The sequence below is a fragment of the Eptesicus fuscus genome, chromosome 12, assembly GCF_027574615.1.
Source record: "Eptesicus fuscus isolate TK198812 chromosome 12, DD_ASM_mEF_20220401, whole genome shotgun sequence".
NCBI lineage: Eukaryota > Metazoa > Chordata > Mammalia > Chiroptera > Vespertilionidae > Eptesicus > Eptesicus fuscus.
The window spans coordinates 71,264,239-71,278,306 of record NC_072484.1 but is presented as its reverse complement, the minus strand read 5'-3'; the positions used below and the strand labels follow the sequence as shown (position 1 = coordinate 71,278,306).

Here is a 14,068-nt window from a genome sequence, read left to right as displayed (position 1 = left end):
TCAGACTCTTAATTTCAGATCTGCCTTTACGCATCACTAAAACGGTCCAAGGACTTTCTTCCTCTGCCAAAACTGCCTACATGTTGCCACATGTAACTTTCAGAAAAGTGTAAAAATTACCGTCTGGGCGCTTTAGAATCAGAAGATCCCAATTCTTTTTTTTTTTTTTAAATCCTCACCCAAGGATATTTTCCCATTGATTTTTTAGAGAGAGTAGAAGAGATAGAAACACTGATGTGAGAGAGACACATCAATTGGTTGCCTCCCGCATGCCCACCAGGGCCAGGAAGCCTTCAACTGAGGTATGTGCCCTTGACTGGAATCGAACGCGGGACTCTTCAGTTCGCAGGCCAATGTTCTATCCACTGAGTCAAACTGGCTAGGGAAGAAGGTCCCAATCCTAATACCTACCAGTCTCTGTGGGCAAGTCAATGAACACCTCATGGTTTCCAAATCTATATATACAAAAGGCTAATATGCAAAGTGTCCCCTCTGGAGTTCAACCGGGAGACTGGGAGTTCGATCGCTCTCTATGATATACGCTGACCACCAGGGGGCAGCGCGTAATGAAGGAAGGCCCTGGCCAGCGACTGGCAGCTGGGGAAGGGAGGCCCTCGCTGGCAACTGGAAGGCCCCGATCAGCCCTGATTGCTGGCCAGGCCTAGGGACCCTACCCATGCATGAATTTTGTGCACCAGGCCTCTAGTCTATTATTAAAGGAGTTAAAAATGAATATCTCACTGGATCACTGGGAGGATAAAATAACATTTTTGGAGAGTAAGCACTATGTAGATGGAAGATGTAATTATTCCCTTCTAAATTGTACCATCTTTCCCCTCAGTATTGGGAAATGGCTGTTTCATTGATCATCCTTTGACTACAAATCCCAACCAACACAAACAAATTTCTTCCTTTACTACCCTAGATACACATCAACATTTCTATGCTACTAATTTCCATGAAATTTCTTTTACAGAGTATGTGATCTTTAAAAATCTGCATTAAAGATGACAAAATTGCCCTGGCTGGTACTCAGTGCTTAGAGCATTATCCTGCAGACCAAAGGGTCTCGGGTTCAATTCCTGGTCAAGGTCATGAACCTCAGTTGCAGGTTCCCCAGTCCAGGGAGGGGCATGTGAGGGAGGCAATCAATTGATATCTCTCTCTTGAGTCGATATTTCTCCCCCCACCACCTCCCTCCCACTCTCTAGAAATCAATGTAAAAGGTATCTTGGGTGAGGATTAAAAACAACAACAAAAACAAACAAACAAAAAATACCCTGAAAAACTTAAAAAAAAAGGATGCACTGAATCAGAACACTCTTGCATTTAACATTCTCTCTAGGACTTTAAGTAGTTTTATTTCAGTGGTTTCCTATATACTGTAAGACTTCCCAGATCTAGTATTTATCATGATATGAGGCTTAGAACTGTGTATAAAAAGAATGCTCATCACAACAACCATAACTCTCAAAATAACTACTAGGTGTACCAGTTAATAATGTGGATTTTTTTCAATAGATGGAGTACACATATGTTGATATATATGCGATTTGATATGTATGCTATTTTGTTGTGTTGACAGCAAGCTTCAAAACTTCATATGTCAAATTTGCTGAAGGTGTTAACATAGATATTTTTACGCTTAAAAATGTCAAATTCTGTGCCAAGAAAAGAGCATTTGTGGGAAATTTTAATTCATTACTTTATTTTGAAGAAAAAGTTATCTTATACTTCGGGAAGCTTATGGTGAACATGCTCTATCTCAAGATACTTGTGAACGCTGGTTTAAACGCTTTAAAAGCGATGATTTCATTGTGAAAGACAAAGAACGTCCAGATCAACTGAAAAAGTTTGAAGACCAATAATTACAAGCATCATTGGGTGAAGATGCATGTCAAACTCAAAAACAACTTGCAGAAAGATTAAACGTTGCTCAGCAAACAATTTCTGATCATTTACTAGCAATGGGAAAGATTTTAAAGGAAGGAAAATGGGTGCCACATCAACTGAACGAAAGACAAATGGAAAACTGAAAAGTCATCAGTAAAATGTTGCTTTAACGGCACGAAAGAAAGTCTTTTTTGCATCGAATTGTGACTGGTGATGAAAAGTGGATTTCTTTTGAGAATCCCAAACGCACAAAATCATGCGTTGATCCAAGTCAACCATCAACATCGACTGCAAGGCCAAATCGCTTCGGAAAGAAGACAATGCTCTGCATTTGGTGGGATCAGGAAGGTGTGGTGTATTATGAGCTTCTAAATCCAGGTGAAACCATTAATACTGATCGCTACAAACAACAAATAATCAATTTGAACCATGCTTTGATCGTAAAAAGACCAGAATGGGCCAGAAGACATGGCACAGTAATTTTGCTTCATGATAACGCACCATCACACACTTCAAAACCAGTTAAAGACATGTTAAAAGATCTTGCCTGAGAAGTATTAACCCACCCGCCTTATTCACCAGATCTTGCTCCTACAGGTTACCACTTGTTCCGATCGATGGCACAGGCACTTTCTGAGCAGCACTTCAAAACGTACCAACAAGTGAAAAATTGGGTCTCTGAATGGTTTGCCTCAAAACAAGGAAAGTTCTATTGGGAGGGTATCCACAAATTACCTGAAAGATGGGGAAATGTAGCTAGCGATGGACATTACTTTGAATAAAGCACTTTTGATGTTTCTCTTGAAATTACCATGTTTTCTTTGATTACAAAATCCTCCATTATTAACTGGTACAAGCAACCTTGCAGCCAACACCTAGTATTTGGGTGCCTGATCAGAACTTACCAAAAGGATGGTATATTCTGCATATCACTGTCTACCCATTCTAGGGTTCGGTTGTCACAAAGCCATACCACTACGGAAAACTTATATTTTCTCAGATCTTAAAATCAAGCTTTTCCCATAAAAATGATAGTTTACAAAAAATTAGGAGGGCAGATGGCAGGAAAAAAATGTGGAAATCAGCAGGCACGGACAGATGCTCCCAAAGGTTACAAATATTTATTATGTCCCCCCACACACATGGCATTGTTGTAGGTTCCATGCAGAAGTTAATCCAAAATGATAAGTCTTTTCCCACAGCTCAACAAGAAGGCAAGTGAACTGTGCCTACCATACAACAGGAAGAAGCTTTTGTTTTTCTGTTTAAGTATTTGTTCTGTTTAATTCTTAAGCACAAGTTAGGAAAGGAGGAGGCAGTTTATTGCTTACTGCTTGTCTTCTCCCATTCGATATAAACCTTTTGAGGGCAGAGATCCTTATTTGTTTTATTCAATGATGTTGCTCGATACCTCAAAAATGTCAGGCAACAGTGGCTGACCAACAAATATTTCTTGAATTGGAAGAGAGTCCCAACAAATATTTGTTGAATTGTTGAAGAGGAAGAGAGAAAGAGACTTGATAGTGTCAGTCTTTAAAATTTTAGCCATTCTAATGGATGTATAGTATTGTCTCATAATGCTTTAAAAGGAAATAAAGCATTCAACTCACCAGGACTACAGACTGCAGACTGTTATTATTCTTAATCTACATCATGTAATTAAAAAGTCTCCCCCTTCTCCATATCCTCGGACTTATCCTATACTATCAGCATGGCTAACAGAAAAGAGCCAAAGCTAGGTGTACTTTTTTTTTTTTTTTAACATTTGTTATTGATTTTTCAGAGAGAGAGCAAGAGACAAAAATCAATGTGAGAGTGAAACATCAATTGGCTGCCTCCTACACAAACCCTTCTGAGCCAGCAGCCAGGAATATGCCCTGACTGGGAATTGAATCCACAACCTTTCAGTGCACAGGATGTCACCCAACCAACTGAGCCACAACAGCCAGAGCTAGATGTATTTTCTTGAGCAGTAAAGATCACTACCCCGACCTTGCAGCCAACAAACAGTGTTCTATGGCAAGCTGGCAGGTGCTAGGTTAAGAGAAACTAGATTAGTGAACCAACTTCTTTCCTAACTTCCTACTTCCTTCCTAATTTCCTTCCATATTATTTACTGAGTGTCTCTTAAGTTTATGCACTGGTCTTATGGAAATAAATGAGCTACAGTCTTCATCATCAAGAATGATCAGACATGCTAACATAATGCTTTAAAAGTTACTGGGTATAGCATACATACAGTATGCAGAGACCTCAAGTGTTCAGTTGATGGATTTTTAGATATACACATACACACTTGTGTAAGTACCATCCAGAGCAAGTTATATAACATTTCCAACATTCTGGAAAACCCTTGTGCCCTCATGGGAACTAACTACTATTCAGACTTCTACCACTATTAATTAGTTTTGTTTTTTATTAAACTTTATATAAATTGAATCATTATAGTACATGGTTTATACTTCTGTATTGCTATGTAGTATTTTATTGTATAAATACACCAACATTTATTTATCCACTTTACTGTTGAGGAATATCTGGGTTGCTTTCAATGTTCATGTATGTCTTTCGCTGGACAAGTACACTCATTTATCTTGGATACATACACAGGAGTGGAATTACTAAACTACGAGTTTGGTTATATGTTGGGTTTTAAAAGATACAGTCAACGTTTTTTCCAAAGTGATCTTAACATTTTTTACAGCCACAAGCAAGGTATGGATGGTTCAGCTGACTTGATATTGTCAGTCTTTAAAATTTTAGTCATTCTAGTGGATGTGTAATATTGTCTCTTTAATTCACATTTCCCTTATAACTGTGGCTGCTGAAAACCTTTTCATATGCTTATTGGCCATGTGGATATCCTCTTTGTGAAGCTCCTATTCAAGTCACTTGCCTATTTTTAAAACTGTTCTCTGTTTTGATTTGCAAGAGTTTTTAATGTATTTCTGATTAGCAAAGAAATCTTGTTGGCTCTTCCTTCAAAATATGTTCAGAATCCAATCGTTTCTCACCATTTCCACTGTTTATACCCTGATCTAAACCACCTTTTTTTCTCACCCCGATTATTTCCAAGAGCCTCTTCACTAGTCTTGCCCTGCTACTCTGTTCTCAAACATTCACAAGGGTCCTTTTTATTATGACACCTTTTGCTTAAACTGCTTAAAATATTTCTCTAACTCAGAATAAGCCATGGCTAGTGTGGCTCAGTTGGTTGAGCATCGTCCCATGCACAGAAAGATTGCTGGTTTATTCCCAGTCAGGGCACATATCCAGGTTGTGGGCTTGATCTGGTAGAGGGCATGCAGGAGGCAGCCGATTGATGTTTCGCTCTCACATTGATGTTTCTCTCTCTCCCTCTCCCTTCCTCTCTCTCTAAAAATCAATAAAAAAAGAAAAAAAAATAATAACAATAAAGTCAAAGATCTTCCAAAAGTCTACAAAACTCTATAGTATCTGTACCCAGTCTCCCATCTCATCTTGTTACCTTTAAGGTCTCTTTGCCTGTTCCTCATACATACAGGCATGCTTCTACCTCAGGGACTTTGCATAGGCTATTCCCTCTGTCTGAAGCACTCTTCACCCCTACATAACTCCCTTGCTTCTTTACTTCCTCCAATTCTTTGCTCGAATGTTATCTTTATAGTCCAACACTGACTACCTTGTTTAAAACTGTAATCCCCATTTCTGAAATCCTTATCAACTCTTTTATTCTAATTTTTTTCCCCATAGAACTTAACCACCACTGACTATACAATTTTCTTATTTTCAGGTTTACTAACAGCCATTCCCTAGAAAATTTTACCCTTTGGAAGTTTTGAACTTATCTGTTTGGCTTCACATCCCACATGGGTTCAAAATCTGGCAAATATCTGGAGGGAGAGACTGGTGGTGTGTTGGTTGCAGGTTTCTTCTTCATTTGTTGTAGGCTCCCTTCATGAGGGCAGAAATTTTTGTCTCTTTTGTTTCTTGATGTTATCTCGAACACTACTTGGCATTAGTAGGTGCTCAATAAATATTTTTGAATAAATAATGCTAAGAGATTTTTGCTATACAACTTGGTAACAGTATAAAGCAAGTGCTATGGGACCACAGAAGCCAGAGCATGTGGGAAAATGAGTAGAGGCTTTGGAAATGCAGTGCCACCTGAGTTAGACCTCTGCTAGCCAGCATTAAAGTGTCATAATTGCCAACTACCTTTCCAACCTACTCCTAAGTCTCCATAATCCAGACTAGACTAGCCAGCAGGCATTCATACATACTGAGAGAAACCTCTTCCTCATTACCAGATTGCTTCAAATATTCTCTTATTCTTACCTACCATGAAAAACAGGAAAAGATGGTTTCTGAGGATAGAATTTTGATTGCTATTCAGAGTTTTTAACTAGAACCAAATCCAAGGAAATGGTAACACATGGATGAAGAAAGCACAGGACTTTATTCTGACTATTAAAAGGATGGAAGACTCAAAACATTCTTAATTATAAAAAAATTTCAATTAAGAAATTTGAAATACATTTTCAATTTATTTTTTTGGCAGAGGTTAAAAAAAAAAATCAATGGTCATCATCAAATTCCGAGAACAGGTTCTTACTCTATCCTAATAAAAGGAAAGGAGAGTAGCATTTCCAAAATAAACATCAAAATAGGAAGGAAATTGGGAAATCAAGATTTTTTCCCCCCTAAACAGAGATTGTGCATAAAAGCAGGATCATGTGTGTATAAACACTTAGTGTATACAGATACACACAGATATAAACTAAATCTGCTTGCCAAGCACACTTCCATAACAACCATCTGTTCTCAACTGCTTGGAATTTTCTCAAATTATCCTTCAAAGAAGACCATTTTAATTCATTCACATTCATGTCAGAGACTCACATAATGAAACAGTTTTTCTTAGGGAAAATTTCAAAAATTTTCAAACCAATTTGCTCCCAACTTCAACCAACCACCTGATTTACTTCTATTTAACTAACCATAAGAAGAGACTATAACAAGAAGCACATCACCTTTTGAAATCATCAAGGATTTCCCAAGTGTCAAGGAAAATACAAAAGTAGCATCAAACAAGATGTCCAGTTTCAGGGGTTTATACTCATTCAGGGAAAGCAAATTTAAACAGATTTTTCTTAGATGTCCCAGGATAAAGCTAATTAGTGTGATAGTAACCATAAGCTAACCAGAATGCAGAAGGCAAGAACAGCTTGGAATTCACAGAATAGTTGGTGTTGGGCTCAAAAGAATGGTGATTCATAAGAGGTCAGCAAACAGGAAGAAAAGCCAAAATGAACCCAAAGGATGAAAGAAGGAGTCTATGGGGAATAGGATGCATATTTGGAACACTCAGTAACCAGTCTCAGTAGAGCAAAAGCATTATACACAATGAGGAGTGGAAATAAATGAGGGTAAACAGGTGCAGCCACATTTTTTTTAAACAAATTAGGCAGGAATTTCAACCTTTTATAGGAGTTAAGAAATAACCAGCTTAGATTCTTAAGCAGGACACTGAGAAACACCAAACTTTCTCTGGTATTGTGGGAAAATTAGTTTGGTAATGGATTAGGAGGACAGAGATTGCAGCAGGAAACTATACAAGTGCATACTGCAATATCCTGAACACTGGCCTCAGCACAATGGGTGGCAGCAGAAACCAAGAGGAAACAAGTACAGGAGATGATCTGAAGAAAGATTCAGGGTGGGAAGTGGTGGTTGTAGCCAATGAAGAAATAGGAAGAATCGAGATCATCCTCCCAGGCCAAGTGGATAGGAGCCAAAGCACTGAATCATGGAAGCTGGTCCAAAACTAGAGCAGTGCCAAATGCCAAAGAGCACCGAGTCATTTTTGCCAAGGGGTCTGTTTGCAGGCTAGAGTGTCTACTTGGAGCAAGAAGTAAATGAATACCAATGGGAAAAATATGCCAGTATAAAGAAATGGAGAAAACAAGAGGCTGAGAGAAAAAAGAAAAATATCTCATCCTTGTTTTTCTAACCTAGGAGTTAAAAATCATACCTGTTTACATAATGGGTTTTAAGCATATTTATTCATTATTCATATCTACATAATAAAAACCCAGTGGTCATAACACCGTAATGACCAAAGAGCAGTCACCAGGAGGCTGCGTGCATGGCGAGGCCCGCACGGGTGGGCGGGGACTTGGCTCTGGGTCCCACAGCGCCGGAGGAACTCAGGGGAGTCCCACAGTGCCGGCGGGACTCCGGGGTCCCAGGTCTTGCACGATTTCACATGCTGGGTCACTAGTATTAAATAAATATGTAAGTACAACTTAGTACAAGTCTTTACATTAGTACTACCTATGTTAGGTGAACATTATGCTAAACTGAAAAGTGACACTTGTTTTGCAAGTTTATAATCTGACTGAGGGAACAATGGGGAGTAATATTCAGAACAGTGTGACAGAGGCACTGACAAATCCGAAGAGTCACAGGCACTGGACACGTGGGATATGGATTCCAACTGACTCCTGACTTTGGTAATAATAAATAAACAGTCATAACACCACAAAACAGAGACTGGAAAGTGCCATAAGTGAGTTTTTGCCTGAATAGTTCCTGGGAATTCATGTAAATTTTACTTTATTGAAATTCATGCCTGAGAGATACAGAGAAGAAGAAAAAAAGATACAAACCCTATCCTTAAATAGTTCATGGTTTAGAACAGCGATTTTCAACTGGTGTGCTGCAAGAAATTTTGAAACATGCAATACCTGACTATTTAGTCAGGGACACTGACCTCTTTTTCCTTAGATTGTCAAATAAAAAAAATGACAACAGTTAACACAACAATAGCCGTCCATTGTAAATGAATAAAAATTATACCTATTTTTTTTTTTTTTTTTTTGGTCAGGCAAAATACAGTGTATTTTTTGGTGGGCTGCAGAATTTTAGTAATTAGTTTATGAGTGCTATCAGAAAAAAAAGTTGAAAACTGCTGGTTTAGAACGAAAGCAAAAACTGGCAGGTGTTGAAAGGACAATAAAAAAGTTAATCATATGAGAATGCTGTGGGAGCATTGGAGAGAGGAACTTATCCCTAGCTCAGGGGGAGTAGGGAGCTTGCTGGGGGAGGCAATAACTGAGCTCAACCTGCCAGGCACAGGAAAAGGCCAAAGCAGAGGGGCTGTCTGCAAAGTGGTGAGGCACAGGGGAGCACCATGAGTTGAACTTCATTCAAATTAAAGTCCTTTTGTTCCAAAAGGCAAAATTATACAAACCACACAAATTGTAGGAGGCAAAAACTGAGACAACCTTGTAAAAATCTATACCCTGTAAATGTACACCTGTGAAAGTTCCCTGTGTTCCAAGTACTAACATCCATGTGACAAAGAATAGGAAAACAAGGAGTTCGTGTCAGGGTGGAAACTTATTTCCAGCCCCTGAATCCCAGCTCCCGTAAGAGGACTGTCCTCTGGACTCTAAAGCAGGCTGTGCTAATCTGCCAGTCTTGAACTAGAATGAATCATGTGTAAAGATGTTTTTAGCAACTCACCACTAGGTAACCAATACTGAGGTTGCAATCTGGGGCTGGGACAGGGGCCAGCAGCCACAGAATTGGGCTAAGTATGCTGATAAGAGATAGCACAGAATTGCAAACAGGTGCCAGAGGGGCCTTTTTTATGCCTTTTCCACACCCTTCTCTGCCCCAAGCTAAAGCCAGCAAGCAAGCAGACACCCATCCAAAGGGCCTGGGCGGGGAGGTGGGGGGGAGATGAAAGAGAGCCTCATCTTCTTCAACTGATTTTTCTGTGCCACTGGATGCTTTGAGGATTGCCTGGAATCCAAGATGAGATCCAAGGCTTTTAAGCTTTGCATTAGCCCAGGAAATCTTTGTTCACACCTCACCAGGAAGCCCAACAGATGAAAGTGAAGCTGTTTGGTTCTGCAGCAGCCAGAGCTCCATGGAGCACTGATTTTGAAACTCACTCAACCCCCCTTGCAAGCTATCTGGTCTGCCCTGGGTGTTGGGCCAGGCCTATGGTCTGGTTGCTTTTCTGAACATCAGCACCAAAACCTCTTATCAGGCCTCTTTCTTGCTTAAATTTAGTAACAATTGTTGAGGCATAATTAATTCAAATTCAGATTCTATCTAGTATTTCACCGTACATATCCCTCTCTTTGCTGTATCCTTAAGAGGATAAAAAGAGCTTTAAGATACATACAAGTTCCTGAATTGTTTCTGTCAGGTCAGCTAATTCTGCCCTTCAGGTACCAGGGGAGAAATCATAACAATAACTGAAATATAGTTAATGACTTAGGCTAAATGGCTAGTAGGAGAAAATAAAATCTCTTATAGATTTTTTAAAAATATATTTTTATTGATTTCAGAGAGGAAGGGAGAGGGAGAGAGAGAAATATTAATGATAAGAGAGAATCATTGATCGGCTTGTCTTCTGCACGCCCCACACTGGGGATCGAGCCCACAACTCCCGGCATGTGCCCCAACCAGGAATCGACCCATGACCTCCTCAACCACTAAGTCATGCGGGCCGGGGCTCCCTTATAGTTTTTTAAATACCAAACCAACCATTAAATCTCCAATGAAGAAAAACCCATTATAAAGCAATATAATCCTATCAATGCACAGCAGTCTTCGAGGGCTACTCTTAACTATTTGCTTGAAAAGTACTACAATGACAATACGTCAATTATTATTCCTATTAAGTCTTATATCCCACATGAAACCAACTCTTAGTGCTAGTCACTGATCAACACCTACTATATAATTATATGACCTGGGTCGTTCTGTGCCTCTTTCTTGATTGTTATAAAAGGAACAATGACCCTGTTTCTAGCTCCCTTCCATGCCAAAGGAGTGAAAGGACATGTGAAGTTATGTAAAACTGCTTCAAATAGGAGGCCAGGTGGTTTCAACAGATAAAGGATTATCGGCTTCAGTGAGCCACACCGGCGCCCAGGAGAAAGGACAGGTATTTGTGCTGCTGCTGCACATGCAGAGCATGAATTCTGCCAAGTCAGCAACGGTGACTCCGAAACAACAGATAGCCAGAAGGTGCTGCTGGCAATGATGCCCCTCCTACATGCTCAGCCTGCTTCTCCTTTTGCTTCTAATTTCTTCTCTGTAAGCTCCTTTGCACAGACCTCCTCCTTTTCAACATTTACCGCTCTTCCTTTCTAACATCTGGGCATAGGTCCTAATGCTATCTTCTTCCTCCTTGATGTTGCTGCCAGTGGAAAGTCCTAAAATGCAAATATGGCCATCCTGCTTCTCTGCTTGAGCCCATCGATGCCTCCTGTGCCTCTCTGATCTACAGTATAAAGGCCAAATACCTTAGCTGACATCCAAGGATCTACGTTATGTGACTTTTTCTACCAACCACTCAGATCTCATCTCCCACCACTCTGCAAATTAGACTGCACCATCCAGCCACGCTTGTCTATCTATCATACCACAGCCTGTGGTACCATCCAGGCTCTGGGGCTGTAGTTCATGTTGGACATTACCTCTCCTAAAGCCCTGACTGCCCTCCCTTTCCTGTCCATGCCTCCTTCTGTGCAGTTACAGTATCCAGCACATACTTCTAGGACTGCACTTATCATGGTAGTAGGACAGCTATACGCTCCTTCTCCTAGTTAAGGCTCCTGGGAGGCAGGGACCAACCCTTCATGCTCATCCTTGAATTCCAGGACCTGGCCTTGCGGTGGGCTCTCAATACACATTTGGAGAACACAAGTTCCAACTGTAATGACTAGTTCACATGATTTTATTCACTGAACAACTATTTATCACATATCAGACTTTTCCATTCTAGTGAGAGACAACAAAATGAAATCATAAATCCAAATTACAAGTGTAGTAAGCGCTATGAAGGAAACACACAGGAGTGAAATACAGAATCACTAGGCTGAGGGACAGAAACCTACTTTAAAAGACGGTGAACCAGTCGTGTAAAATGTAAAGCACATGGTGAAGAGCATTCCAGGAAGAAGGGACAACACATACAAAGGCCAGTAGGTGGGAAAGAACTGCTAGTTGAGGCATTAAAAGACAGAACGTCTTTTGGCTGCAGTGTCATGAGAGGGATGAGGAAAAGTCATTTATCTGAAAAATGCATTTGGTGAAATAGTGTAATGGTAGAGGATCCTGCTTGGCACAGCGAGGGTCTGAATTTTATAAGCGGTAGTTAAAATGATCTAACTTGTTTTAGCAAATAGCCACAGAACAACTCCATTAGGTAGGCCAACATCCCATGCAAAGGCCATACCTCTGCCTGCCAAGCCAGGGTAGAAGCTGAGAGGGCAGATGTTCGGCCAGCTCCAAGAACAGCGATTGTTTCCCCATCATCATCCACCACTTTGAAATCCAGGTCCTCGTTGTATTTTCTGCGCTTCACTTGCCGTCCAGAGCGTCGTTTCTGCAAGGAAAACACATCAGAGAGTTCTGTGAGTCAGAAGCAAAAACTTGTAAAAGAATACTCTCAACTACACTCACTAACATGCAAAGGAGAACTTTCTTACATTACAAAAGGAGTCTTCCTTAAACACAACTCTTTTAAGAACTAAATTCACTCAAAATGGGACCTAGTTGAGGGAGGGGGTCCAAACTGCTGGGAACTGAGAAGGTGCAGTCTTGGAATCCAGTGAGGCATGTTTTATTCATCAACAGCAGTGACTTTTCACCTCCTCCTAGAATTGGGTTCTATTCCAGTAAAACAGAGATGGGAGGTAAACTTCATCATCTTTGAGGTCCCTTCTAGCCTAGCTGGAAGCTCTGATTTTATGACAATGATATATAATAGTTGATTTTGGTTTTGCTTAAATTCACCAACTTACATAACTCCTAAATTAAATAATACCAATTTTATTAGAATCTTATAATACTCCTTGAAATACAGGGAGACATGAGACATCTTAAGTGTGACAAAACAAGACTCATGAGTCACCATCTGAGGACTCGACTATAATTAAGCAGCTTGTGACCTTTTAGAGACAACATTCTGCAATAGAGTGGCCCAGTGGCTTTCCTCCAACATAAAAACACATGGTTCATTTCTGTGTACACATCATGCAGGCGGCAGAAACATGCTGGGAACCATTCACCAGCTAGCTCACTCTCAAGTATTTAAACCTTAAAAAACAAAACAAAAGCAAAACCCCACCTCCCTTATTTCCTAAAAGGTATCTCCTGAGCCTCTCTTACGCCTTCCCACCATTTCTTCACTGTGTCACCTCTGGTGCTTAACTTTACATGAGGGGTTCTACATAGAAACCTAACCCTAGTCCCACATACAGATCACCACCCTAGAAACACTTAACCCCCTGCCAACTCCCATCAACCCAATGTGCTTTCTCCTCTGCCAATCAGATATCTAGCAGCTACAAGCCCAAATTTATAGGCAGTGAGGGGGGTTGGCTCTGACACTCCAGACACTACTACTTATTACCATGATGACATCAGGAGCTGACACCTTCCTACAATGAAGATCACCTAGAAACCTATGAGGGTCCAGATGGCACTGAAGTTAAAGCAAGTTGGTCTTATTCTCAATGGTCCCCTGCAGCATCACAGTTCAGATGAACTGCTGTGGGCATCAGAGGAATAGCACTTCAAAAGGGAGACTCATGTTGCTTCACTCAGGGAGTGCATGCTGACCAAGGTCATATCTCACCAAAGTCATGTCCTACCAAGGTCATGGGAACACTTGGCATATTGTCAGAAATTGCATGTAGGTGGCCAACTCCTTGTTTTCATGTTTGGCCAAACTTTCCTTCCTATTTTGGCGTAATAAATACATCCTGACTTTTCCAGCATCTAGGACTATGAAAATGTCCTTGTGCAGACTGGCCCAGCGTTGAGTCCTAAATGCATACTTACATTGCAAAACAGGGCCCTGTGCCTTACCTAGCTTAGCTCTCAACTTCATTTTCCACATTCATTCTCTCTGCAGCCAAATATGCTCCTTTCCAAGAAGGAAGCAAACACCACAAGAAAACTGGGAGATTATTTCATACTAATTATAATATACTAAAGATCAGGATGCTAGGGAAAAGGTCTGTGGTCTTTTGGTGCTTACCCACCAAAACAATGAAAGCCCAGCCTAGGTCTGTGCACAAGGGACGTAGGCTTGAGAGAGGGAGAGGAGTGACAGGATCGCGTCAGCAAGATCCCATCTGGCAGCCGTAACCTTCACCAGGGC

At 40.5% G+C, this 14,068-nt stretch overlaps 1 protein-coding gene across 1 annotated transcript in view; it reads right to left on the bottom strand.

Annotated features, from left to right (window-relative positions):
* CHD6 (chromodomain helicase DNA binding protein 6) overlaps positions 1–14,068 on the bottom strand; it is a 181,036-nt gene that overhangs the window by 99,421 nt on the left and 67,547 nt on the right. The window contains exon 5 of the mRNA XM_008158512.3: positions 12,137–12,286. Coding sequence (XP_008156734.2) covers positions 12,137–12,286 — 150 coding nt within the window. The remainder of the gene's footprint in view (positions 1–12,136; positions 12,287–14,068) is intronic.